The sequence below is a fragment of the Boeremia exigua genome (assembly GCF_020726555.1).
Source record: "Boeremia exigua strain MPI-SDFR-AT-0100 chromosome Unknown C7974scaffold_4, whole genome shotgun sequence".
In the NCBI taxonomy this organism is placed as follows: Eukaryota; Fungi; Ascomycota; class Dothideomycetes; order Pleosporales; family Didymellaceae; genus Boeremia; species Boeremia exigua.
Window position 1 is genome coordinate 1 of NW_025763521.1, and position 27,329 is coordinate 27,329.

The 27,329-nt window shown below is 47.4% G+C and overlaps 6 protein-coding genes across 6 annotated transcripts; 3 read left to right on the forward strand and 3 right to left on the reverse strand.

The window, feature by feature from the left end:
* The first annotated feature begins 7,584 nt into the window (after window positions 1-7,584).
* C7974DRAFT_389386 (uncharacterized protein) lies at window positions 7,585-9,121 on the forward strand. The gene has a single exon (XM_046141359.1). The coding sequence runs from the start codon at window positions 7,860-7,862 to the stop codon at window positions 8,829-8,831; it is 972 nt and encodes a 323-aa protein (XP_045998591.1). The 5' UTR covers window positions 7,585-7,859; the 3' UTR covers window positions 8,832-9,121.
* Window positions 9,122-10,082: 961 nt separating this feature from the next.
* C7974DRAFT_470312 (fatty acid desaturase-domain-containing protein) lies at window positions 10,083-11,834 on the reverse strand. Its single transcript, XM_046146457.1, has 2 exons — window positions 11,189-11,834; window positions 10,083-11,057 (listed from the first exon to the last, which is right to left on the reverse strand). Exons 1-2 carry the CDS (start codon window positions 11,592-11,594, stop codon window positions 10,414-10,416), a joined length of 1,050 nt encoding a protein of 349 aa, XP_045998592.1. The 5' UTR covers window positions 11,595-11,834; the 3' UTR covers window positions 10,083-10,413.
* A 2,035-nt stretch (window positions 11,835-13,869) lies between these two features.
* C7974DRAFT_410853 (uncharacterized protein) lies at window positions 13,870-14,757 on the forward strand (the record flags this gene model as incomplete). The annotated part of the gene is made up of 1 exon (XM_046143505.1): window positions 13,870-14,757. The coding sequence occupies one exon, from the start codon at window positions 13,870-13,872 to the stop codon at window positions 14,755-14,757; it is 888 nt and encodes a 295-aa protein (XP_045998593.1).
* A 370-nt stretch (window positions 14,758-15,127) lies between these two features.
* Window positions 15,128-16,981, reverse strand: C7974DRAFT_307360 (uncharacterized protein; the record flags this gene model as incomplete). Its single annotated transcript, XM_046138124.1, has 1 exon — window positions 15,128-16,981. A coding segment is annotated over one exon (1,854 nt), but the record flags the coding sequence as incomplete, so codon positions are not given.
* Window positions 16,982-18,508: 1,527 nt separating this feature from the next.
* On the forward strand, window positions 18,509-21,323 carry C7974DRAFT_432315 (OPT oligopeptide transporter; the record flags this gene model as incomplete). Its single annotated transcript, XM_046144845.1, has 7 exons — window positions 18,509-18,574; window positions 18,632-18,675; window positions 18,725-18,803; window positions 18,857-19,423; window positions 19,471-19,615; window positions 19,669-20,528; window positions 20,559-21,323. 7 exons carry the CDS (start codon window positions 18,509-18,511, stop codon window positions 21,321-21,323), a joined length of 2,526 nt encoding a protein of 841 aa, XP_045998595.1.
* A 1,243-nt stretch (window positions 21,324-22,566) lies between these two features.
* On the reverse strand, window positions 22,567-22,971 carry C7974DRAFT_410856 (RmlC-like cupin domain-containing protein; the record flags this gene model as incomplete). Its single annotated transcript, XM_046143506.1, has 1 exon — window positions 22,567-22,971. One exon carries the CDS (start codon window positions 22,969-22,971, stop codon window positions 22,567-22,569), a length of 405 nt encoding a protein of 134 aa, XP_045998596.1.
* Between the last annotated feature and the right edge of the window lie 4,358 nt (window positions 22,972-27,329).

Here is a 27,329-nt window from a genome sequence, read left to right on the forward strand (position 1 = left end):
AACAAGCGTACATGCAAGAAAGATGCAGTAGAATCAGGCAATTAATTTAAGCCATTGCGCACTATTATACCTTGTTGTAGCGTTGAGTTATTGAGGTTTAAATGTAGACAGTTGCATTTAGTGCGCGGCTCGGTGGGGTGCGCGGCTCGGTGGTGGAACACGTTATATATATACTTAGTTAGCTTTTACTCTACTAGCTACTCTTTAATAGTATCTATTATTTTATAGAGGTTAAATAGTATATAATTATTCTCTACTACTTTAATAATAAAGTATTACTAAAGCCTACTAGCTTAGAAGAATATTTATACCTTAATCTTTTTATAGAGTGCTATATCTCTACTACTCTAAGCTATCTAGTATATACTATTATAGTACTTCTATATTCTACTCTTATTTATAGTATAGAAGCTATAGTTACTAGTAATTCTATATTAATAGATATCTAGTAGCTTACCTAGCTACTTAATTAGTAGCCTTAGTAGTATAGGTAGCTTAATATCTTATAGTATAGTAATTTACTACTACTAGTAGTACTCTATAATAGATTTCCTCTCTTTACTTACTATACTATACTAGTTATATAGGTATATATTAATATTCTATATACCTATAGTATACTTCTTATAGACTAGTACTTAATAGTACTAGAGGTAGTAGAAGTACTCTTATATATTATTAATTATAATCTTACTTATATATAGTTACTTATAGTACTATACTATAGTTAGTATTATAGGTAGCTATATATTCTAGTAAAGCTCTATACTTAGTAAATTAACTTTAAGAAACTCTAAGATAACCTTAAGTATAGTAATATAAGCTAAAAAATATAGAAATAAAGGCTAGAGTATAATAGAGTAGATAATTTCTAGTAGGTTTTATATAGAATATATTATATAAGTAGTATAGCTTAGAAGTATAATTAGGAGTTAAAGGTATAATATTTACTCTCTATAGTAGGCCTAATTTAAATATATAACCCTAGTGCTATACCTTTTTTAGTAATAATTAGGCCTAATTATATATATTATATAGGTTAAGTTATTATATTCTTGTCCTAGAAGCTCTATAGATAACTTACTATATTTTATCTTATCTCTAGAGTATAGAATAGTTATATCTATATACTAGTACTTTCTAATCTTTCTAAAAGACACCTATTATTATAGGTAATAAGATATACTATCTCTTTAAAGCTTTATACCTTCTATTTAGTAGGTTTTATTAATATACTACTAAAAGTTACTCTAGTTTATTCTAAGATATATATAGCACTTATAGTAGTAGCCTTAGATAAGTACTACTAGGTACTATATTAGTAAGGTGCTATTAGAAAGTAGTATAATATCTAAGTGTATCTATAAGATAGAAAGGTTCTTATATACCTTAATAGTTACTTAGTAGAATAATAACCTAATATAATAATAGAATTATAGGTAATAGTATAATATCTTAAATAGGATAATACTCTTATAAAGGGTATAAAGTAAGTAGCTATACTATAGTAGGTAGATAATAATATCTAGCACTTCTAATAAATAGGCACTATTAGCCTAAATTAAGCTAGTATATTAGCTAGAAAGCTAATTACTATTAGTAGCTAGCTATAACATACTAGTAGAGTAAGTAGCCTACTAGGGCAAGTAGCCTAGTTTTACTAAGACCTTACTAATACCTACCCTATTATAGCCTAAAACACTATACTATAGCCCTATACAAGGCAAAATAGGTTATAATATTACTTAGAGACTACTTCTACTTTATTCTTATATGTTTATATATTGTGCCTACCCTCTCTATACTATCTATAGTGTTATTAGGATAGTTTACCTCCTTTAGTACGTACCTACTTCTTCCCCTTCTTTCTATTATAACGCGCCCTAAACTCTACTAGAGCTACTAGCTACTAGCCTTCCTTAACTAGAATAGATCTTCCTACTTAAATTTGCTACTTTTTATATAATTTACGCTCTATAGTAGCTACTAGAGCTACTTAAAGCTTGGTATTCTTCTATTACACTAAAGCTAGCTTATATATAATAATTACTACCCCCTTTAATACCTTCTTAAATACTTTAACTACAGAGGTAGGTAAGCTATCTATATACCTCTAAATCCTCTTCTTTATAAGCGTTAATTATAACCTAAATTCTAGGGTATTGCTTAGAGTTTATAACTACTAGGGCTTGTTATTTATAAGGAGTAGTAGTAATAGAGTATATAGCTTTATATTAAAGGTTAATATAACCTATTCTAGGTTAAAAGGGACTAGTCTAGCCCCTCTAAACTCTCCTTAGATATTACTAGTAGTAATAGCTTTCTTATAAGCTACTTTAAAGTATAGTAAGAACTCCTACTTTATAATATAGTTAATCTAGTTATATATAAGCTTATTAACCTTATCTCTATATACCTTCTTTAGAGAGGTAAAACAACCTATATTAAGAGGCTATAGGAGGTATAATAAGTATAGAGGTATATATAGGCTTATAATCTTCTAATCCTTATAGTATTATATAAATTCTATAGAGTTATAGCTTTTATAACTATTAATAATAAGTATATAGTAGGCTCTGATAGTATATTTCTTAGTATACCTATTAAAGTGCTTTAACTAGTTAAAACTAAGCTTGTTAGTAGTCTAGCTGTTCTTAGAGATAGTAATAACCTAGTCTTAGGGTAGGTTTTTATCTTTATACTAGTTAGACTAGTAGTAATATACTTTAAAGATAATATAGGGTAGAATAGGCTATCTAGTAGTATTAATACCCTAGATAACTATTACCTACTCCTAGTTGCCTAGCTAGACCTACTTTGCTTATTCTAGCTTCCCTATATCTATTATAACTTTCCTAGTGCTTATCTAGCCTATTATAAAGCCTATCTTGTTAAAGTTATATATATTATTGTCTAGGATACTATACTTAGCTTTAATATTAGCTATAAGGCTAAACTAGTCCTATATAACCTTCTAGTCCTTGTAGAGAGCTTGCTTATAGTTATACTCGCGATTAAAGACTGTTTTAAGCTCCTCCTAATGTAAAACAAACATACTAGCCTATTTTAAGCTAATAGGGGCTAGACTACGCTCTTTTTATAGAGAATTAGCTATATTAGCTATAGCTATAAGTTAGGGGGGTTCTCCTTGCATAACAAGCTTAAGTATGTACATAATAATTACCTACTCCTTATTATTAGTTAGGTTCTATAAGTTAGCTATAGTATTAACGCGTAAAGCCCTTCTAGCAAGTTAGTAGCATAGAGTAGTTTAGGGCGCGTTGTAGATATCTGCAGCGCATTATACTAAGAGTTTAGGGTCTTGTTAAATAGCCTATAGCGTAAGCTGTATCTAATGTTTATTTAACGCGTCTAACTAGTATTACTAGAGAGGTATTAGTGTAGAGTTAGTGTTCTAGTAGGGTCTTAGCAAAACCGGGCCACTCGCCCTAGTAGGCCACTCGCCCTACTAGTACGTTATACTATTGCTTTTATTAGATCTCTAGTAACGTACCTCACGGGCTAATGGATCACACGGGTCAATGGATCACTTTTGCCAAGACCCTCCCCCATCACACCCTACTTTGGCCCGCATCCGCCCACTATGGGCCAGTATAAGGTAAAACAAGCTGTGTTATTACTCAGAGACTACATCTGCATTATTCTTGCACGTTCGCGCGTTGTGCCCTGTCTCTCCGCACGTTCTACACCGTCGTTGGGATGGTTCGCCTCCTTCAGCGCGCACCCTCTTCTTTGGCTTCTTACCATCACCACGAGCGCCGAACTCCTTTAGGGTAGCTACACGCTGGGATTCCTCAATTGTAAGGGTCCCTTCCTGCTGAATCCGCCTTCTTTTATGTGATTTGCGTTCTGTTGCAGCTGCTAGAGCTGCCTGAAGCTCAGTGCGCTCTTTCTTAAGCAAAGCCAGCTCGTGCGCTACCTTTGCTCCCCCCTTTGCATAGTGCTCAAGCGCGCTATAAACAGAATTTGGTGAGCTGCCCTGCTGCCTCTTATACTTGTCTCGAATTAGAGTCGATTGCGACTCAAATTCAATTAGGTTTTTGGGGGTTTGGGATTGCCACAGCTCGTTGTTGGTGGGTAGTTGGGGTGATGGAGTCCGCAGCTTCACATTAAGGGTTGAAATGACCCGTTGTGGGTCAAAAGGGACCAGTCCAGCCCCTCGGAATCCTCCTTGGATGTTGCTAGAGGTAATAGCTTTATTGTAGGCCTCTTTGAAGCATGGCAGGAACTCATGCTTTATAATGTGGTTAATCCGGTTGCGCATAAGCCCTTCGGCTTGGCGCCCGTACGCCTGCTTCAAAGGGCCAAAACAACCCACATCAAGAGGCTGGAGGAGGTGCGATGAGTGAGCAGGCATACATAGAGATATAATCTGGTTGGCCTTGCAGTATTGGTGGAAATCCAGTGATAGGTGGCTCTCGTGGCCGTCTACTATAAGCAGACGGTAGGTCCCTACAGTGCGCTTCTTTGTATGCGCATCAAAGTGCCTTAGCCAGTTGGAACTAAGCTGATTTGTAGTCCAGCCGTTTTCAGAGACTCCAATAACCCAGTCTGGCGGCAGAGTTTGATCCTTAGTCCAGCTTGACAGGTGGTTGCGTGCCTTGAAGATGATGAAGGCTGGAATAGCCCACCCTGTGGCATTGATGCCCTGGATGACTGTTGCCCACTCTCGGTTGCCCGGCTGGACTTGCTTAGCTCGTCCTGGCTTCTCTGCATCTGTGACAACTGCTCCAGGGGTTATCTGGCCCATCATGAAGCCAGTCTCGTCAAAGTTGTACGTGTCGTCGTCTAGTATACCATACTTGGCTTTGGTATTGGCTACTAGGTCGAACCAGGCCTGTATAACCTCTGAATCCTCACAGAGGGCTCTCTTATAGTCATACTTGCGACTAAACCTCACTCTGAGCCTTGGTTGACGGTTGACGAACGTTTTGGGCCAGTTCTGCCCAACATGGGGCATTCCACGCTCTTCTCGCAGCAAATTGGCCATTGCAGCCACATCTGAGAGGCGGGGAGGACTTCCTCGGTCAATGAGGTTAAGAACGTAATCAACAATCGCCTCCTCCTCATACTTGTTCAGATTCCGTCGATTGGCCATAGAATCAGCTCGTGAGGACTGTCCAGCGCATCGCCGGCTTAGGGTACTTTGGGGCACGTTGTAGATAGCTGCAGCGCGTCGCTGTGAGATTTTCGCGGCTTGTTTGATAGCCTGAAGCGCAAGCTGTATCTGACGTTCTTTTGACGCGTCTAATTGAGGTTGGTGGGGGGGCATTTAGATGGTGATGGTGTTTTGGTGTGGTCTTGGCAAAAGTGATCCATTGACCCGTGTGATCCATTAGCCCGTGAGGTACGTTATAGACTATCTATGTTAAGTATATTCTATATAGTAGTAAGAGTAGTAAGAAGAATAGCTAACTAGTGTTAAAAAAAATCTAGGATAGGTTTTAGGAAAATAAAAGGTTTTATAAGATTGTTGCAGGTTATAGAAGATAGAGGTGCGCTAGAATAGGTTAGTTTAGGGGATTGATCAGGGGCTAGAGTCCTGAAAGAGCAACACGAGAAGGCAGATCAACGCTAAAACCATGATTGGACCGGAACACGAGCGTTTGCTGAAAGGTAGGGGTTTAGCAAGTTAATGCAGGGCTGTTGCGTAGGATCCCTCCAGGGACTGCAGCACTCTAACTCTTTGACATTGGCACTACATTTACAACAATAGACGCACTGCGCGAACCCAGCGGTAGAACTCGTTGATAGTCTCGGCTTCCTGCTAAAGCAAGTACTACTTTGCAGCGCTGGAAGGGCATCGCAGACCGCCCAGACAAAGTGGCCATTCTATTCAACAGCCTTTGCACGCAAGGCTGGATTACTTTCACTGCAACACTGCGCCTTTCGAATCTCTCACTACATCTGCCCGGAGTCACCTTACACCTGATCCTCCAACGCCATGGCCTTGCCCCGTTCTCGCGCGCCTTGCGCTTCTGGCTCCATCATGCAAGCCTTGCGCTTCTTGCTTCATCAAGCAACGCAACCACCCGCCCACACCTTTGGAGTTGCGTCATCCGGCCTCACCACAAGTGTCCACTCCTGTCCTCTCTGATCGAACTCACGGTTGTTGAGAGTGCCATTCGGTTCATCAAGAGCCATCAGCGAAAGTATTACTCCAACAACCCCTACGACAAAGAAAACTTCAGTGCCTACATCTCTAACAACGAGGAGCAAGAACTTCAAGAACGCATCGCAAACCATCTTGATGCCCGACTTGCACCTTGCATCGTTCATCACCTTTCTCACTACTGGCATTGGCCAGCAGATCTCATCGGAAAAGGAAAGCTCCTCCCTCCTACGAATGACAACATTCTATCATCCGGTAGTGGTCACCGAGATGACTGATGAGATACTCGACCAGAACGCTAGATAGCTCGACAAACAGATGGTCCCACCTAAGATGCTGACGTCGCAGCCGCCAAAAGGACGAAGTGCCTCGACTTAAAAGTCACTGTCGATGTTCAAGACAACAAGACCAAAGGCAAAGTTCCTGACGATGCTTTTCGCTATGGCACAGCCATCTCGCGGTCGCTTGTCCTTGTGGGTAGGCATCTGCAGCTGTAAGGTATTAGCTTTCCCAGCCGCGACGTTGTGGAGACCTACTAATCTTCGGTTCAGGGAGGTTGGTGCTGAATCTAGAGCCGCGCGTTCATAGATGATGTGGAGATTGAGTCCGGCGTTCCCCGCAAGTAGCACAATCATCGCAGCACCCAAGCGCTAGGTCTCCGCCTCTACGTCTCCTCAAAAAACAACCCTTGTAAGTCGTCAGTCCGCAATCTATGAAAGGACTTTCTTATGTAGGTGGGTTGTCGCCTCGGATTGGCTGCCACCGGTACGTTGAGTCAAGAGTCGAGCCAGTCCAAGTAGCGTTCGATCAGTGTTTAGTGTGCGCTTGATTTGTTGCGGTTGCTTCTGTCGTGGCCAAGCATTGAGCGGTGTACGGTGACGAACCGCGCGCTATCTGCAATCGTCCCTTCACGATTAAGAACAGAAGATGCAAAAGTACACGCATTGGCTATAACGTGGGTAAGCTCCAGCTGCGACAAAACCCCGCTGGCTTTCTAATTAAGCTAAGCCAAGCTTTCCGGTTCCTGGTATCAGCCTCTACTTGGCGTCGTCTTTGCGACATGTCCACGCAGTGTCTCGCAGCTATTACGCCACATCTCAACATCGAGCCACGAAGCTTCCTCATGCAACTACACAGAACAAGTCAAGCTTGCAGAAAATGAGGGTACGATCAAGGCATAGTCCAGCGTAGTCTGTGGTCTAACAGCGTTCAAGCCAGCACAACACGTAAGCTGCGGGTACACCCGGTTTCAGAACATAGACGTCAACTCGATGAAACAAGAAACACTGCTAACCAATCCAGACTACAAGCACGACAAATTTGATCGATGCTGGAACATTGTGACACGCTGGTTCGCGGAAACAGATCGTCATCAAGCCCGTCAACAAGTGCCAGATTAATGACAGGCTCCAGGGCCCTGGCCTCATCTACGCGGCTCGCCGTCCGCTTTAGTGAGGGGTGTTTGTTTGCCGCGTCACTTTCTGCTTTGTGTCATTGTGAGCCACGCAACTGTGAAAGTTTGACATGAGTATAAATAGGTGGAATTACAGTTCGGAATATCATCCACCAACCTTCACTTCTTTACTTCAGTCCTTCAGCTCTTCGCTTCGCCTTCACAGCACTGTGTGCTTTCTGTCGTTTCAAATTGCATCGAGTCCATTTGCTCAAAGACCAACAACCAGCTTTCATCCACCACTTCCCAAGACTGCCTCTTCAAAACAGCATCATGGTTGCCTTTTCTCGCATCACTTTCGCATTCGCCGTTGCCGGCTTGAGCGCTGCTCAATCCTTCTCAGGACCTGCTCCTACAGACCTTCCGACAGGCACCTTCCCTTCGGGAGCAGCCCGCCCAACTGGCGGCTTCGGCGGACCTGGTGGCAACGGGGGTCACCACGGTGGGGACAAAAGCGGTTTCTCCCACCCGACCGGTGGTTTCCACTCTGGAGTCCGCCCATCGGGCACAGGTGTCTTCGATGCTCAGCGCGCTCAGGAGAGCGGCGATGCCCCTTTCCCCAGTGGCGGTGATCTCTCAGCATTTCCCTCAGGTGCTGCCAAGCCGTCTGGCCACCACGGCCACCACGGCAAGGGTGGGAAGGGCAGAAACCACAGTGGACAAGCTTCTGCTCCTACCGCTGCACCTTCAGTTGCCTCTGGCCTTGCACGTCGCCAGAAGCAATCCGGCTCTGCCTCTGTACCTCCGAAGCCAACAGGTCCCATTCCCAGTGGTGTCGCGCCTCCAAATGGTGCCCACCCCTCCGGCCACCAAGGTCCTAAGCCCAGTGGCACACCTCCCGCGCGTCCTTCTGGAGCCGAGAATGTAGCTGCCGCCGCCGCTGCTGAGTCAGGCCCCGCCTCCAAGTCAGGCGCTCCTGGTCCTCGCCCGACGGGCCCCATCCCCAGTGGGATCGCGCCTCCAAATGGTGCCCACCCCTCCGGCCACCAAGGTCCTAAGCCCAGTGGCACACCTCCCGCGCGTCCTTCTGGAGCCGAGAACGTAGCCGCCGCTGCTGCTGCTGAGTCGGGCTCCGCCTCCAAGTCGGGTGCTCCTGGTCCTCGCCCAACCGGCGCAAGGCCATCATTCCACCCCAGCGGCCCTGTTCCATCGGGCGCTCGCCCAACTGGCCCTCCTCCGTCTGGAAAGCCGTCCGGCATGCCAATTCCTACCGGTTTCGTCACCTCGACAGTTCGTGGTGCTTAGATCACCGTTCGACCGTTTGGCATTGGCGACACAATTGTCGTAGACTTCAGCTGACATACCCGCTAGCTTTAGGTTGAGAGAAAGAGATGTTGTGTTCGGAGCTTTGTGTTGAGGGTTTTTGTTTCTCAATTTTAGGGTCGTTTCGCGACATACCAACTTATACACTCGTTGATCGCGCTGGATGCGTTCGAGACGCGCTTTTTTGTACAATAGGAAATCGAATTCCGTTCTCTTCATCATTAGAACCATTTTTCATTCTTAGTAACTTCATGGCTGCCATTTAATTAACAGAGACGAAGAACAGCTTCTAGAACTGCTTGTCACCGTCGTGGTAGCTAGGTTGAAAGGTTCAATAGTACATACGTGACGCCGGTCTGGGACCTCCAACTGCCTGAGAATAGTACGCTGGCTTGCCGAGTAGAACATGTGTTCGAAAGAGTTTTCATGAGGATGTGACGATCGTAGATTTGCATAAGGCCCGTCAGTTCAATTTTGCCTCGGACTTTTGTATCGTCAACATGAAAAATCGGCGCACAGATGTACAGTCGAATCTTGTAGCTTTAATAAGAAGCACAATAGAAAATTACGTTGTACTATCTCTTCGTGTTGAGCTGGGTAGCAATCTTTTGCGAGGTTGCTACGGTGGGGCTTTCAGTTTCTGACCAAAGGATTCTTTTCACGCTGCCGGACTGGAAGAGTCAAGCAAGAGCAGGAACACTATGGATCCTACGAGTTTCAAGATTCTCTGTGCTAGTTAACTTTGTCTACAAGCAGAGTATCAAATTGCCCGACTTTGAGATATCTATTTGTCGAGGCCTTTGCCTAATCATCAGTTCGGAACGCCATGTCTAGTGCCAATTGTTCGATGCGTTCTGAACGTCGCTGGTAGTAAACAAGGTTAGTAATTTAGGTGTTGCAATACGTTATACGTTATACGCTTTACGCTATGCGTTATACGGTTCACTAGAGTAGCACTTTGAAGCTTGCAGAATACGTCGCAAACCTAGCAGGCTTGGTACGAGTACGCATGCGAAGTGATCAAACGGTTGCGCAGTTCCGTAGAGTAACCAGGCCAGTCAGATCACTATTTTCAATTACCAGCAATGCTTGCAAGTAAATGACACACGCGCGGCTGTAGAATCAGATCGTCTTCGCGTACTTTGTCACTCTCAGGCCCCCAGATCTGCTTACAGATGGAAGATTACTTGTAACACCTGCCCCTCCCCAAAAGTTGGTAACATCGTTCATAGTACGGGATGCGTCATCGTTGTATAGAATATAGGTCTTGTAAAGATCCGTGGCGAACGACTTGTGGTGAGATGAGATTCGATTCTCGCGCCTAAACAGCTCTTCAAGACTGCCGACAACGCTGGCTTATAGATAGCAACAAAGTTAAGATTGTACACTGCCTCCAAGATATCAGGCAATGGTGAGACTCGGCATAAAGGACTCAACTGATTCCACTGTGGAAGTTATAGAGAGACTCTCAGATGAAGTCGACCGCACTAAAACGCTACAGTAAAACGCTACTATCTAGGCGCTTATAAAGCCGACTCAAACGCTGGGCTCTCCTCTATCTCGATCATCTCATGCCATTGGCAAGATACTCCTTTTCGTTCGAGTAGGTTTCTGTCTCATCGTAGAACCATGGTTCGTCCGCCATCTCGGTTTCCTCTTTAGAGATCAGAAGCGGATGGTTCTTATAGTCTAGCCGAAGACCTGGATAAATGAAGGCTCGCCACATGTAAAGAAGTATGTTCGAGCTCTCTAGACTCGGCGCGATGTGAGGTGCGATGAGCTCCTGATGCTTTTGTGGCAGGGTAGACCAGTGTAGCCCGGGGTACAGATGATGGACGGTATGATACCCGTTGTTGAAGCACAAGTAATTGAGCACCTGGCCAGTGAAATTGCGCGCAAAATTATGTTTGGAGCTCATGTCGCACCCATCATGTTGGAGAAAGTTCAACGAGAGAATGCAGTATTTGGCGTAGAACTGTGGCAGCAGTGCAAACCAGACCCATCGACGCCAATCCAGCAAAACAAGCACTGCTGTGGCGCTCCAAACAGCAATCTCTTCGAGTCGGCGCTGCTTCACAATAGGTCGGTTTAGACGGGCTTGCGCTTGGAAATACAGCTTGTCATCTGCGTTTCCCGACAGGACAACGTGCCAAAAAAAGAGCAGGCCGTTCAAGAGATTCCAATTATATCGAACTTTCGTAGTACGCACTATATGAGAGGAGAGAGGATTAGCGCAATGGAAGGCGGAATAGTTGAGTCTCCAATGCTGCTATTTGCAATGCGTGACTGGTACGCTGCAAGGCTAGGGAGGCAGAGAAAAACAGGAGCAAAGAACTTACTAACGTCTCTTGCTTGCTGGGGATATTTGTGGTGAGACAAGTTGTGGCCTGGTATAAAAATAGATACTGCGCCCCCATACTGCAATGACAAGCACAACTGGTAGAATCGGTTCCAGTTCTTATTCCAAAAAATTGGCAAGTGAATAGCGTTATGTGTCGTTACAGCGCCCATAAAGGATAGTTGGAACAGCGAGAGCCATGCTGTAAATGAAAGTAGTCCGCCTGCAAATGGCGATGTGAAGGTCTGCCAAGTGATGACAAAGACGGCGAAAAATAGTACCGTGGACAGGATACACCGGATATCCTCTTCGTGTCTCATCAGCGATTTGTTGTGTAGCCGTACTGGATATGACGGCTGTGGGAGCGCATGGTTTGATTGTACGCCTGGCGTTGTTTTGGTCGCCATTTTGCTGGTGATGATTGGGACAGCCGTTGGCAACGGATACCTAAGAACAACGGTTCAATTTGCGAGTAAGGCCCAAGTGCCAGAGGACTCTGCACGCTGGGGCTGAACGCTCAGTGCTCTGCTGTAGTGTGATCAATGAATTTGTTCGTTTGCTGAACCGTGGTGATGGTTCTACGTCAATTTATATTGACATTATTAGACACGCTAGCATATCACGTGCAAGTGGAGATAATCCGGGACAACGCACCATGACAGACCGAGTAGCGAACGGAACAGCCTTAAATAATTCCAATGTGAATTTCGCTCACGTAAGCTATTCCCGACTACGAATACGCGTATAGATGTCTTATCTAGACTTGATGGTGGGATTAATTGTACAGCCTTTAGGGGCAAGATTTACAGATAAAACGCGTTCCATCGCATGCGAGTGTCGGTAAGATGTACGAAGCTTCTGCTGGGGCTTCAGACCTACAAGAAGAGCTAATATTGATTAATGGGTTTCCACAGTCCATCTCACAGCGACTTTCATCCTACAGAGCACCTCATCCGAATTTGAGGACACGAACATCGGTTGACCTGAAGTATAGGGGCCGTCAGGGCGTTTGAGGCTCAAGCGGAAGGCACGGGTGTCTAGAATTGCGCTAGAATAAGAGAACCCGTTTCGCGGCCCGTATGGTCAAACTGCGCCAGTGTACAGTACTGGTCGAATTGCATTACCGCTTGCAATGCAGCTGAGACGCCACGCAAGCGGGAGCTACTCAGACATGCCACGAGAGTAGCCTTTGCCGGGCAGTCTCTTTTGCAGGACGACAACCGGTCCTTGTCGAAGATTAACAGCGAAGTCAAAGCGCAGGGATCGACCAAGTCGCTGGTGCCGAGCAAGGCGATGGTGAGACTCACGAACAGCTGAAGGACTTAGGAGCGAAGCGTGGCGCGGACGCTGGAGCCGCTGCAAACGAAACAAGGTGCAGGCGAAATGCAAGAGTTCTGCACTGAGGGTAGGTGCGGTGGCTGGCGCGATGCAATACGAAGTACGGCCATGGGTTAGAAGTCTTGGAGGCGCCAGTAGGTAGCGCGGTCCGTCGCAGCGGACTAGAGATACAACGAGTCGCGCAGTTGATGACATTTCTACCCTGACATCGCTGGAGGTACAATTAGTCTTTCCATGACCATGTTTCGTTCTTCGCTGACTGGCGCACCGGGTTGGCTGCCTTCTGCCTTGCTGAATTACACCCGGGACCTTGAGGTGTGGAAACACTAGAGCCGCTGTCAGCTTAGCAGCTACCACCTTAGCGCGTGTTCTCACCCGCGTCTGACCCGCCTCAGGCTCGCCATCTCAGCCACCTAAGCCAACGTGGTCGACACCGCCACCAACATGGTCCGTACCGCCAGCCTTGGCTCGCAACATCGTCCCGCTCTGCTGCTGCGGAATACCTAGGCTGCTTGAGGCTGTGCAGCTTTTCGCGCGTCGCCCTTTACTTGATGACATACGAACGCATCGAAGAAATGGGGCGCCGCACGCTTTGCTGCCAGCCCACCTTGTCATGTCTCTCGACTCTCGCACACGCCCACTCCATGTGCATACAAAAAGATGCACCTCTTGTGTACGGAGAAGATAGAAAACTTACCCTTACTGTCGATTTGGTCGATGCTGACACGACAGCCTTCTAAGCGATCTTGTCTTATACCTGGCGAGCGGACAAAGACGAGGTGACCTACGAAAACCTCGCAGCGGACACCGGCAAGGGCAAAGGCAAGCCTAGCTGCAAGACGATTAAGCTGTTCAGAGAGCATGCAGAGCGCAGCAGCTCGTCTAGCGTCGCCCTTCGTACGATACAATCCGTTCGCGTTCAGGTTAGGTACCAGCACTACGATGCGAACGCGGAAGGCTGCGAAGTAGAAAGAGTCTTGAGCTAGAACACGATTATTTGATGTTATTTGCGCCGGGTCGGGTTGTCGTACTCGTACAGACATCTTTTTGAGCATTTCGGAACCGAGGCCGGGTCGGCACCACAGCTAACCGTGCCCACTTCGGTTCCGAGACAGTGTATCCGAGATGCCCGAACTGCGACTTTACTCACGAGTGCACTTGGTAATTTCATTCTTCTAGAAAGATGGACCTCTGTTGCTATGACACACGGATTACAATATAAACCGTAGCGAGCAGTGACATCCACTCTCTCCTGCATATGTTTCAATTTTTCGCACCTACTTTACAAGTACTCATCGAGCATCGCCGACCTCTATGATCTACAGGACTTTCCGTGCTATAGGCATGGCGCTTTTGCTCCTCTACGGTTTTGTCTCACCGTCTTCCGCCCAAAACGCACAAACGAAGATTACTTTGCATCCAATATACCGCACAGTCCCTCCACCAGGCGATTCCTTCCCGCAGGATGCGGGCCATATCCTGGTTGTTTCCTTTGTACTCCTAGCCATCTCCCTTGCCTTTGTGGCCGTGAGCTTCACTGAGAGCAAAAGATGGAACAGCACTGTTCCCGCCGCTCTAACGGTTGGAGCTTCTACCTGCGTCCTAGCGGAAGCTATCAATTGCTATCTGTCCAACGTCTACTGGACGACGTCGCACGACTCAAAACAGCTCATGTTCACCTTGCTCGGTCGCGAGTTCGATTTGTACGTTGGCATTATCTGGTGGTCATTCGGCTCCGCGCTGAGCTGCTGCATCTATGCCGCGTTGATGCGCAATGTAAGCACCGGGACGCTATGGGCGTGCCTGGCTGTAGCTGGTTTGGCTGATCTTGTGCTGGAAGAAGTTATGCTCAATTACGGGGGCATCTACACGTACTACGGACACCAGCCTCTCGTCATCTTCGGGCTTTTTCCATGCTGGTGGCTGTTCGCCAATGTGGCTGGAATCTTCATGGGCATCTCTGTCACATATCGTTACCGCAATTGGTTCAACGGATGGAAGAGCATCTTCCTTATACCGATTCTGCCCTTCTGTTACGTGGGACCTCAGGTTTTAGCAGCTCTGCCTACCATCTACGTTGTCCAGGCAGACCATTCACCTCTTGTAACTCAAGTTTGCGGCATCCTTACGGCATCTATATCGGTTATTGAAGCTGGCGTAATCATGGATACTATACTTGGGCGAGATCCTCTACATTTTGGTCGTGCTGCTCCTAAGGGAAAGTCGGCTTAATCACGAGAGCATGGTCAGGGTACGCAAGAAAACGTATCTCTCGACTAATAGATTATATAGGGTAATATCCAGTAGTTTAGACTATGTCTTAAGATTTCTACTATACACTCTAAGAAAACTAGTAGTGTTTAAAACTAGTAAACTTGTTTGTAGCAGTTGATATTTGCTAGTATTCTATGTAGAAGACTAGACATCTACTAGATATCCTTATATAAAGTTAAGAGTATCTTGTTGCATGTTTAATACATTAAACTGCTACTTGTTGTAAAACTAAGCAACTCAAACCTCTTCTTAGCTACTCTATCCTCCTTCTATGTGCTCTGCCGTAGGAGCGGTCTAGTAGGAACACACGCTCTACTATAACAACAAGCTATAAAACAGCACCCTCAACATTAGGCAAGCAGTCTCCGATCTTTCCCTCTTCCGTGATGCTGATAAAAACACTTCCCTCACCTCGAAGTGGATTGCCACTCCACAGAATAAAGTTACTAGGCATCTTGCCACTCTCCGTGTATTCATCTTTCAGACCCAGTATTTTATTGAAGTTGGTCGACACAAGCCTGATAGCTTCCCGATCGCTCAAACCTGCCCACTTGCCGGCGAAGCGCGCTTCTCTAGCAAGCCCGTGCGTCTTACTATCTCCCTTAACCGCCAGTGCAAGTAGTACGCCTGCATCAATCAGTACCTGTGTGGCTGAGCGCGAAAGAGGTGGACCAGGTAGAGTGTGTCGTTTCTCCCAGGTGTCAGGGGCGCCGCGATTCCCTGTGAGAATCACCGGAATCTGGGCTTCGGCAAGAGCACGCGCTACCAAAGGTGCACCATGGCCGCCGTAAATGACGAAGTTGACATGAGGGAATGCGTGTTTGAGTTGCACGACTTGCTCGATGTCGTTGGGGTGAACTGTGTGAACAACGACCGGTAAATTGCCATTCGCTGCACGTGCATAGACACCACCTACCGCGTGAGATTTTAGTGAAAATATCTCGTACAATTTCTGTACACCGCTAGAGACAGATGGTAGAACTTGGCTTTTGGCAGTTTGGCCAATGTGTACATGTAATGCAACTTCGGTCTTCCAAATCCCTCCCTCGAGAGCAGTGGCATCTTCAGCGGTTCTTAAACCCACGCTTACGCCTTGTAACACGCCACCTCTGTGTAAAGGTGCAGTTACAGCACGCGTCACGCCGCCAAGACGAGCACGATCAAAGCTGCGGCTTCCGAAGTGGATGCCGTATCTTGCGAATGGAACATTTGACTCCTCTAAGACGTTGGAAGAGATCGAGATCCCATCACCAGTGGAAGGCTCGGAGGGGATATCAAGAATGCCGATGTTGTTACCGAACGCAAGGAGACCGGGCGTCACGTAGCCATCGGTGAGATTAAATACCGTACTATGGGGATCCTGGGATGGTCGGCAAATTGAGGAGTGATCGAAACATCGAACACTACCGTTGGACAATATAAGACTCCAATCCGAGCTGATTGCAGAGGTATTGAAAGGTTCTTGGTCAAGCAACACATGAGAGATGCCAGTGATAATGACGTCTCTATGCCGAGACCGTGTTTCGTTACAAACTTGATCTTTGTGATCTCTAGAAACTACTGTATGGACACGAGGCGCCGTAGCGCTGGACGAGTCGATTGTTACAGTCGTAGACGGATCCAATCTTGATTTTTCGAGGACCTCTCTACCATCAACGAACACCTGTATCGGCGTAGCACCAAAAGTAAGAGGATGAGAATCCCACACGACAATATCAGCATCGAAGCCAGCCCGTAGAGAGCCAATGCGATGATCTTGTTGAATTGAACGGGCGGCAGTGGAAGTTACAGACTGGAGTGCTTTGACCTCGGAGAGACCATAGGAGTGAGAAATCGACGCTTGATCCAGGAGATACTTCCCAAAGTTACCCTCTCCTGTGTGATCGGACTTCAGGACAACCCGAATGCCATGCTCGTCAAGGATCTTCGGCGCACGCAAGTTCGCCTCATAGGCCTCGTATTTAAAGAATCCATTTTCAGCGAACGTCGCTACTGTGATGTTTCGTTCTTGCTGTTTCAACAACTCAGGCACTTTCCATGCTTCGAGAGCATGATGGAATGCATTTGGGTGTACACCAAACTCGTGCAGAACGTCCATCATGCGCTCAAGATCTTCGGGCTCATAGCAGTGGATGTTGACGTTGAATTTCCCACGAAGTAACGCAACAGTGGCTTCAAGTTCACATCTTGATTGGCGTTCACTCGAGGGAACGGCATCTCAAGATGATGGGAATGGATATCTACAAGCCCTGGGGTCACAAAGGCTCCTCCTAGATCGTAGACCCTAGTTCCAGTCCGGTACTCAGCAGTGTTGCAATCTTTTACTACTGCTACAATCAAGCCTCGCTCGAACACGACATCGACCCCCTCGGTAGATATCGACTCTCCGTCGAATAGAGTGACATTCCCAAGTATCACTGTTTCGTTTTGGCCAGTGACTGGGTTCCAACGAGGGTTGACTCTTGATTGCGGAGGCTTGCCCAACGACTGTTTGCCAGAATGATGGGTGCGACATTTCTGGAGTCCTTCCAAAAATAGCTTTTGTTGCGTGTGAGCATTTGGAGGATCTAAGAGACTGCCGTAGCGGATGAAGATCAGTAAGATGGCTGCGGTTGCAGTCAGAACAGTGAGCCCTGCTCTTCGTCCTTTCCGGGATAAGAAATGCAGCTTTTGCGGTGCTTGACACGACGGAAGCGACGGTAAACGAGACCTGTATGTCTTGTCGTCGCACATCTTGGGACAAGATTTGGTAACTGTGTGAGAATGGGAATTGATGTTGTTATTTACACCGGCGCTTGCAGGCCGTCTCCGTTATGTGATGATGAAGAACGAGCGTCGCCGAGATCCAAGACATCCGACTCCATTGCGAAGTCGGGCCAGACTTACACCCGCAATCGGGTGCGTTTCATATTTTTGGCCTTCTTGTGCAAAGCCGTGATAAAGAACGGAGATGCAATTCATCCGCCAGATGACGCCATAACTGTAATCCACTTCCCATCGTGATTGTGATTCGCTCAAATACACGGTTCGGCACCGGCACCGTATCAATGTGTCAAATCCCACTACCGAATACCTAGGCATCTCCTCTATCAGATACAGTATGCCCACTACGGGAGCTTTATTTCGATGCTGTGGCAAGCAAGGCAGCGGTGTGAGGTCAATCTCTACCTACCTAGATACCTAATACCAGCAACATCAATGACGAAATGCATTAGGAAAATTCGATATCGAATGATTGCATCCGCCTTGTCAAAGGATGCACAAGCTTGCAAACCTCTAGACCACTATTTGTTACCTCTATGGACGCGCACCGACAGCCGGCTTCGGACGTTGCATTGGGGCATTTGGTCATTTGGTGCCACCCGTTCAATCGAGGAACCTTCCGTTGTGGTCCACCTATCACCACAAGAATTTTCAATTTCTCATGCTCATTTATCCACTCTTGAAGAAGCTTGTTAGTGGAACCTTCATATAACACATCTTGGCACCCGAAGATGCGCCATCTACCGTGTGCATATCGAAGGACGAGAACGAGGATCCACAGGGGCCCGTAACCATGTAAAATCTGCTAAGAGACCAGCCATCATATTGTATTGGAGCGTGTTATCTCTGGGAGGCGAGCCGAGACATAAAGTCAAAGTCGTTGGACTCGCTCTTGACAGAGCAAAATCCAGCTGCAATTGTTGAGCATCTACACGCAGCCGAAAAGATGAAAGACCGACAAGGAAAGAACGAAGATGGGATCAATGCAGTAACTATCGCCCCTGTGCCTCAGGTTCGTCAACAGCAATGTCTCGGTGATGCTCAATCACAATCTGCTGACGTGCAGCAGAGAGAGAGCTTCGATGAAAAGTTCTCAGTCGAGGAGCTTGCAAGGTATTTTCCATTTTCAGCCGGACACGGAAGAGTCACTGATGCAGAGCAGACGGCTCAATGCGACTGTAGAAGAGGTTTTAGCTGCGAGAGATCATTCAAGAACGCTCACTCTGCAAGACACCCGCAAAGTGAGTATCAAGGTGGATGCAGGATTGCATTTGCTCTCCTGACCTCTCCCAAGGCTGCAGATGCTCTTATCTTCGAACATGCCCTCGATCCCAACTTTCCTGCGGGCGCGTTGGAGCGGCTCAAAAGATTCCAGGCTAACGAAGAGATGGTGGCACACCCTGAGAGTTACGAACAAGAGATCTTGGAAGTGAAGGTCGAGGTGTCGCTACTCATAACAAACAGTCCTTATGCAGAAGTACGCGCTGTCGTTGAACCTCACGATGACGTCAATCTCCCTGTGTCAACGATCCGCTCTTGGGCCATTGGGTTGTTTTCTGTCGTCATCGTTGCCTTCATCAACCAACTGTTTAGTGTGCGGCAACCCTCCATCTTTCTACGCTCTGAGATTGTTCAGTTGTTGTCCTATCCAATTGGCAAGGCCGCAGAGAGGTGGCTCCCTGACGTTGGTTTGACGCTGTTTGGTGTCCGCCATAGCCTGAATTCCGGTCCTTTCAACAAGAAGGAGTATATGCTAATCTCAATCATGGCTAACGTTGGCAAGACTCTGCCCAGCTCCAGGTACATTGTTTTCACCCAATGGATGGACAAATACTTTGGCCAACATTACGCTAAATCTTTAGTTGGTCATCGTGAATCTAATCTTGGCACGTTACTGATACTATTCAGGCATATCAAATTTTGCTTGCCTTGTCGACTAATTTGATGGGCTTTGGCTTAGCTGGTCTGACCCGAAGATTCCTGGTATACCCTTCTTTTTGCCTATGGCCGGCTTCTCTGGTTACAATCTCGCTCAACAGTGCTCTGCACAGTGGTAAGTAAAACAGGGTTGCCGTTCATCGATCTATGCGACTAATGAAATGTCAGAAACCAATCGCCCGGTTACAGGGCCATTCGCAAAAATTTGGACAATCTCGCGTTACCGTTTCTTCATGGTTGCATTTGTCGCCATGTTTGTATGGTTCTGGTTCCCAGACACTATTTTTGGTGCGCTTTCGATCTTCAATTGGATTGCCTGGATCGCGCCTAACAACTTCACCTTGACGGCTATCACGGGTATCAATAAAGGTCTGAGCTTCAACCCGTTCCCTACCTTTGACTGTAATGTGGTCACACATCACGTAGATCCGCTCGTAGTACCCTTTCGAGTCACATTTAACGCCTTTGTGGGGACTGTCCTTGGAGGCATCACCATCGCGGGTCTCTATTGGACTAATGCGTTCTACACCGGGTACCTTCCGATCAACTCGAATGCGATGTACAATCACCAAGGCGGACCTTACAACGTTACAAGGATCCTTGATCATCGCGGTTGGCTCAATGAAACAGCATACCAGGCGTATTCGCCTGTTTACCTTGCAGCTAGTAGTATCACTATGTACTACTTCTTTTTCGCCACATACGCTGCTACCGTTTCTTACGCAGTTCTTTACCATCGTAACGACATCATGCTTGGTTTCCGCAGTTTGGTGCGAAGCTTTAAGAAAGAGAAGACCAATGACTTCAAAGATATCCACGCCAAGATGATGTCTTCTTACAAGGAAGTTCCCGAGTGGTGGTACCTCATACTCAACGCTATTGCTATCGTACTCGGTGTTGTCGCCGTCGCCGCTTGGCCGACCGAGACTAGCGTTGGGGTCGTGTTTTTCGGTATTGCCCTCGCACTGGTCTTCGTCATCCCCACGGGGATTATCTTCGCTACAACTGGCATGGAAGTCGAGTACAATGTCCTTGCAGAATTTATTAGAGGCGCATAGGAGCCTGGCAATGCGCTTGCAATGAATTTCTTCAAGTGCTTCGGCTATGTCACGACAGCACACGCGCTTGACTTTGCCAATGATCTTAAGCTGGCACACTACCTCAAAATCCCACAGCGACACACATTCTTCGCTCAGGTTATCGCAGTCTTCGTGTCTGCGTTTGTCTCTACGGGCGTCATGAACTTCCAGATCCAGCACATTACTGATCTTTGCGAACCCAACCAGAAAGATCGCTTCACCTGTCCAGGAGTGAACACTTATTTCACGGCTGCAGTCTTGTTTGGCAGCCTTGGTGCCCGAAAAGTCTTTGGTACAGGTGGTATATATACCATACTGCTGTCAGCCTTCCCAGTTGGCTTTGTCCTACCGATTGTCTTCTACCTGCTTCAACGTAGGCTGCCTCGCACTCATTGGGCCGCAAAAATTCACCCGGTTATGCTTATGCAAGGCGCCAGCTATTGGAGTCCATACAACTTGGCTTATATGTGGCCAGCAGTCATTCCTGGATGGTTTAGTATGGTGTTCCTGCGCCACAGATATCTGGCATTCTGGTCCAAGTACAACTACGTCTGTTCTGCGGCGTTTCAAGCTGGAATCGCTATCGCTGCAGTCATTTTCTTTTTCGCAGTCAGTTACCCAGGTGTATCAATCGATTGGTGGGGCAATAATGCGTCGAGTGGCTGTGAGCTGAAGACCTGCACGCTGTTGAAGTTACCAAAGGACAAGTACTTTGGGCTGCGTATAGGAACCTACGCAAGCTGAACAAGTTGCCATTGCCTAATCTTTCAGGAGAAATAGTTGAAGAGAAACTGGGTTAAACACTTAAACAATTATGTGCATCGTGATTGATCAGAGAGGAAACTGGAGAAGTTTTCTTAAAAGAACCCGAAATCATGACAGATCTACCATGTCCTAAAGCGATGGGACTTGGGATCTTATATTACAGAACTACCTGTTAAGACTCCTATCCTATCTTATCCTCTAGCTATTCTCGCCGCCCGCTATCTAATTTCTTTGGTGAAGTCCGCTCAGAGCGCCAACTGATGACCGCTACTATCAAGTAAGCCCCAAACATTGCCTTTGCAACACCCGAATACATGACTAGAAGTAGATGATCCTTATTCGTCGGCACAAGCGCCAATGCAATAACACTACCGCCAGCGGCGGTCGGCCCATACACAGCCTGGACCGTGCTCTTCGTGCTTCGCGGCGCTTTCGTAAATGCGTACTCGTATCCCGCCGGACTGGTAAAAGTTTCGGCAAGTCCCTCGAGAAACTAGATGGGCGTTTGTACCACGATGTGGACAGCATTAGGAATAGGTTTGCTACCTCTGCTAAGTCTCCTTGAGAAGGGTTCAACGATGTGTGAGGCGAACCGAAACTCTGGGACTCTGCCCTAGAGTAATATGTCCCTGGGACCTTGTGCATCTCGACGAAGGTGCCGTTGACAGGACCATGCCATCGGTGGTATTTCATACTAGGGGATCTGCTCGAACATTGCCCTCGCCTGCATGAAGAACGTAGTATCGGATTCGATAAGATTTTGAAATTCTCGGATGCAGTGATCCGAGGGTGACTGTTCCGACGTGACCGCCGAAACGGTATCTGAGAGCCATTATTCGAGAACACTATCGCCAGATGGGGATACAGCGCCAATGTGCTTCTCATCAGTACTGATGTGAGTGGTGGTTCCGTTGGCTCTTCCATTTGTGAGCCCATTCATGACTTAAGAACGTGACGTAACGTAGCTGAGAAGGGACATGCAAAGCAACTGATGAAGATAAGATTCACACAGACCTGGATGAACATGACCCCGGGTACAGCGATATCTCGGACAGCTTTCGCCAAGAACTTTTATTCGGCGTCCACAGTGTTGAAACAGAAGTTTTTGATCCACGTACGCCGCCTCCCACAAAATCGGGACATGAAGCTGTGCATTAAGACTACCAACATATACCATCGAGTGATTTTTGTGGCCCATTCCATACTCATCCTAGCAAAACAGTCAGTCCTTCCTCTTCCCATACTCCTCATCTTCAACCGCCTCCAGCCACCTCACCTCCCCCAAACTAACCGCCTGATGCACCATATATCCCCCTTCATCCGCACCATGCCAATGCGTCGTGCCCGGCGGACACCACACCGTATCACCCGCAGCGATCTTGACCGGTTTCGCACCTCTGTCGCAAACCCATCCCGAACCAGCAACAACGGTGAGAATCTGGCCTCCAGAGTGTGTGTGCCAGTGTGTCCGCGCACAGGGTGAGAAATTGACATTCGAGACGTTGAGGTCAGTGCTGGCGTGCACAGGGTCGATATACACGTCACCGCCGGTAAAGGCGTTTGCAATAGCGCTGGGTCCGTGAATAGAAGGCTTACTGCCTGAGCGGGAGACTTGCATCTCTGGCATGGTTGGCTTTTGACGTTATCGTTTCAGTGTAGTGTCTTTTGAAGCTGGTGCGTGGCTCGCATGAAGGCGGCGCAATACTGCGCAGTAATGTTCTGACTGGACTGAGGTACATCGAGGATTATGAATAGCGAGATGATTTCGAGATATGCCTTGGACACTTGAGGTGATCCACTTCGTTCGTCGGTAGTCTGCATGCTACGGTCGGAGTTTATGCAACCTGCTGACGTTTAGCACTTTTAAGGTCCACCTCAACGCCATCTCCGCACATTGATGTCATGATCGACATACCGTTTCTCAGCATGTTTTGAGCCTTTTTGAGCTTAAATCGACAACCCTCGCGTAACTTCTTCCGTACCGAAGCATTTCGGAGGCCTAGATACGCTTAGCCCAATCTTGAAGTTCGAATCGTTTGAGACCAATGTTACATTTCCCTGCTGCCCTAGCCTATGAACACAGTCCGTATAGGTCAATCGCTAATAAGTTTGGCACGCACATAATAACACAAATCCGTATCCGACCCTTCAATAGATTGATAGCAGTTTTACCCATCTCTGCACTTGTTGGTGCCTACTTATCTTGCACAAGACTCATATCGCGGACGCAAGCTGTTGTTTTGATCATTTCTTTCCCCTTATAATTATTTATTACTATTGTCTAAAAGATTTCTGATACTCTATATCTCGTTTGTGTAGCTTTGCTACTTATTATGCATCCCTGAAGAAGGCCGGTTCTAATACCCTTACTTACAAGTTGGCGCATTCTTCGCAATTTTCGTTGCGGTTGACCAAACTGTTGTTGTACTCTTGAAAAGAACAGTCTTCACTTCTGGGGGCGAAGTGAAGAACTTTGTAGCGATACCGCCTCCCTGCGTCACTGTCTGGGATATGGTGCGGGTACTGCCAGGAAACGTGGTGCGGAGCGTCGTTGTCACGTCTAAAGACCTTGTAACGTAGATAGTCTGCTGAGCTGCAGTTACGACTTGAGTTGATGTCCGAGTTTGCAGGCTGCTAAATGTCACCACCTCTGGTGTCACGGTGTGCAACTGTTGCTGCGTGACGTAGCTGGTCGACACGACAATCGCTGTTGAGGCCCTCAATGTTGTGGTCTTGCCAATCTTTCGAGTCGATGTTGCAGTAGCCCAGTACACGGATCCATCCTGCTTGACAGTTGTAGTTTTAACGAATGAGGTCAGACTCAATGTGCTGGTTGCGCCGGGTTGAGTATACGTCTTGGTCTTGACCACCGAAGTCTCGGTAACGAACGCAGTAGATCCTGCCTGTGTTGCTGTGGAGGTCTTGACAAAGCTAGTGATCGTAGTGCTGGCTGTGACTGTGGTTGTGCTCGCAGCTGCGCGGGGTATAACAGCACCACGTCGGACAAGATGAGCAGCCTGAGTGGGTATGCAGGAGAAGGTTGTAGTTGTCTTCTTGGTTACTGTTTTTAGGGATACAGAGCTGACGGTTATCGAGTTCTTGGCCTTCACGGTTGAGGTCTTCGTGATGCTCGGTGGCAGTGAGATCGTCGTCTTGACTGTCGTGGACGCGCCCTTGAGTGTAATACTGCTGACTAATGTAGCCGTGGTTCCCACACTCAGCGAAATTGTTGTGGGCTTCAGGCTCACAGTTTGGACAGAAACGATAGTCGTAGTGCTCTTGATGGTCGAGCTTGCAGCCTTCAAGGTTGTGGTTCCACCAATAGATATGGTGCCTTTGACAACGCTTTGTTTAGTTACGGCATCTGGGGTAATTGTGAGGCCATTGTCTTCGGTTATGAATAGCGTGGAAGTAGATGTTACGTCGGGAGATGTGTACAAGACAGTTGCAGTTTCCTTGTCGAGCTCCGTCTTCACCTCGTCGGCACCGCTGAGTGATGCAGTAGATGTTACTTTCACCACAGTGGTGGACGTAGCATCAGGCTGGATGATGGTGGTGCTGGCCGTAAGTTTCAAGGTCGCTGTAGTAGTTGTGTACACAGTAACAATGGGTAGCGACGAAGATGATGCCAATGTCGAAGACGAAATCATCGAAGACGATGCCACACTGGAACTCAGAGTGCTGGAAGCCGACACCGTCGATGACGAGGCGATGGCGCATGTTTGAGATGAGCCGACCCCTACATGGAATGGCTGAGTGTCTACGCGGGAGAAATCGATAAAACTGGAAGACGCGAAAAAGTTGCCAAGTTGGAACTGCACAACTTCCGAGTCAGAGAGCTGCTGTGAGAACGAAGCGCGGCTGCAGATATCTGAGCCTGGTCCGTAGTTATGATACTCCCCAAAGGTGACTCCAGCAGTCTGAGGAGATGACTTGCTCCACTGGTTCCACCCAGCGGCGCTGATCATCGAATCGAGGTAGCATCCAACAAACGCCACACGTGCATTATTATTCCAAGGCCTGCCGAGTCCAATGTTTTTGAAGGGACCTGTACCAGGAGCTGGCTTCAGGGTGCACTGATCAAAGACCAACCCACCGGAGGTAGTGTTGGTTGTTCGCTTATCTGCAGTGATGCTAATGCCGTCCGCATTGGGCGAGATGGTCGAATCGAGGAAGTAAGCAGCTCCGTTGCCGAAGATGAAATCCACGTTACTACGCAGATGTTAGCAATCTAATCTTTTGTCCCATACATGGGAAATCTCACCCTTCGATGTAGGTCTTGAATGTGAAAAGGTACCCCGAAATATCGAGTGTGTCCTGATTGCCGTAAATCTGGCACCCATATAGCGCGGCATATTTGCTACTCTTCACAGCAAAGCCCAAAGAAGCGATGTTCTTTGTTGTACCGGCCGTATTGCGAAAATTGATGTTGTAAGCGTAGAAGTAGTTGCCTGTGGCATACACAGTCGCGCCATCAGTATTGCTCCCCCCCGAGCCTTGAGTGTCAATGCCACGGTTGAATTCTATCGAAACCTGGTTCCGAGAGTAGTCGTCGGTGGCATTGCTGTAGCCCATGAAGATCGTAGTTCCGGACTTGTTGACGATGAGCTGTTCGTTGTACACGCCTGGATAGATGAACACAGTGGCATTAGCCTTGCTGGTAATTGGAGCAGCGTTCAGAGCATCTTGGATAGTTTGGAAGGTCGTGATACCAGCGATAGGGTTCTTAGAGACGATGAGTGCCCCAGGTGGTGGAGTGGTACCATCAACGGTTGAGTTGCCACCCACTGTTATATTTGTTGGGTTGGGAGGCCCCACAATAGCAGGGACTGGGGTCTTGATTGAGTTCCAGTATGTCATGTCAATCCATTCTGTTGAGTCCATGACTGAGGAGAGCGAGTAGGTGTCTGAAGTAAGAAGTGTAGCAAAGCCGAACGCTTGGCGAGCAGCAACGTTGTTCTCCCAGCTCGACGGGCCAGTATTGTTGAATTCTGCGAATGTGATGTGGTCCGTTCGCGGATCTGTGGCACTCCAGATCTTCCATCCTGCAGGTGCTATTGTCGAATCGATGTAGCTGTTCTTGACCACTACCAAAGCATACGCAGAGTAAGGGCGACCCAAGTAGACCTTGTTCGTAAGGTCATCACTAACGCCAGGACTAGCCGTGAATAGGCAGGTGTCAAAGATATATCCTCCAATGGCAGATGACGATGCTCGGCTGTGGGCAGTGATAGCAGAAGACTTGCGCTTAGCGCCAATGGTGCAACCCTTGAAGTACGCCTTCGAGTATCCCCAGATGAAGTCAATTGCACCACCGATATAGCAAGACTCATAGTACTGGTAGCCTGTAGTAGCACCAGTGAGTAGTGTGTCTTGCCAACCATCAAACGAGCAGCCATAGAATGCAATGTCGTTGCCATATATCGAGGCTGCGAGCGTAACGTAGGATGCCTCAGTACCATCAAGATTATCGGTATTGATCATAGCCACGTTGTAGAAGCTGATACGGCTTGAGGCCGTTTGCACAGTAGCAGTCTCAGCATCTGAGTGTCCAACGGGAAGCGGGGAGACAGAAAGACCACGCGAGAACGTGATCGTGACAGTGTTGTCCATGTAAGACTGGCCGGCATTGCCAGTGGTGAACCCAATAATTCTGACAGCACCAGGACGATTGATGGTTGGCACTTGCTCGTTATAACTTCCTGAGTAAAGGAAAATTGTCTGGTTCGTAGTATCTTTGGGCAAAGACGCCAGAGCAGCAGTAAGGTTGGTGAAAGACGCGTTGTGGCTACCATCAATCGAAACAATGATGGCACCAGCTGGTGGCGTTGCCCCACTATCTGGATGGGCGTTAACGGTTGAGGTGGTGGAGCTACCAGTGGCAGATGAGGTGTTGGTAGACGGTGACGAAGAACTTTGAGGACCCGTTAAGCTATACGACGGGACAAGATTATAGGCTGTCTGGTCAAGCCATGTAATATCGCC

What these genes read in the sequence shown, in the direction of transcription:
- C7974DRAFT_470312 (XM_046146457.1), bottom strand. Translation starts at nt 11,594, where the DNA reads ATGGCGACCAAAACAACGCCAGGCGTACAATCAAACCATGCGCTCCCA. An exon ending in CCAGCAAGCAAGAGACGTTA is followed by an intron (nt 11,058 to 11,188) that starts GTAAGTTCTTTG and finishes CCTCTCATATAG; the next exon opens with TGCGTACTACGAAAGTTCGA.
- C7974DRAFT_389386 (XM_046141359.1), top strand. Translation starts at nt 7,860, where the DNA reads ATGGTTGCCTTTTCTCGCATCACTTTCGCATTCGCCGTTGCCGGCTTG.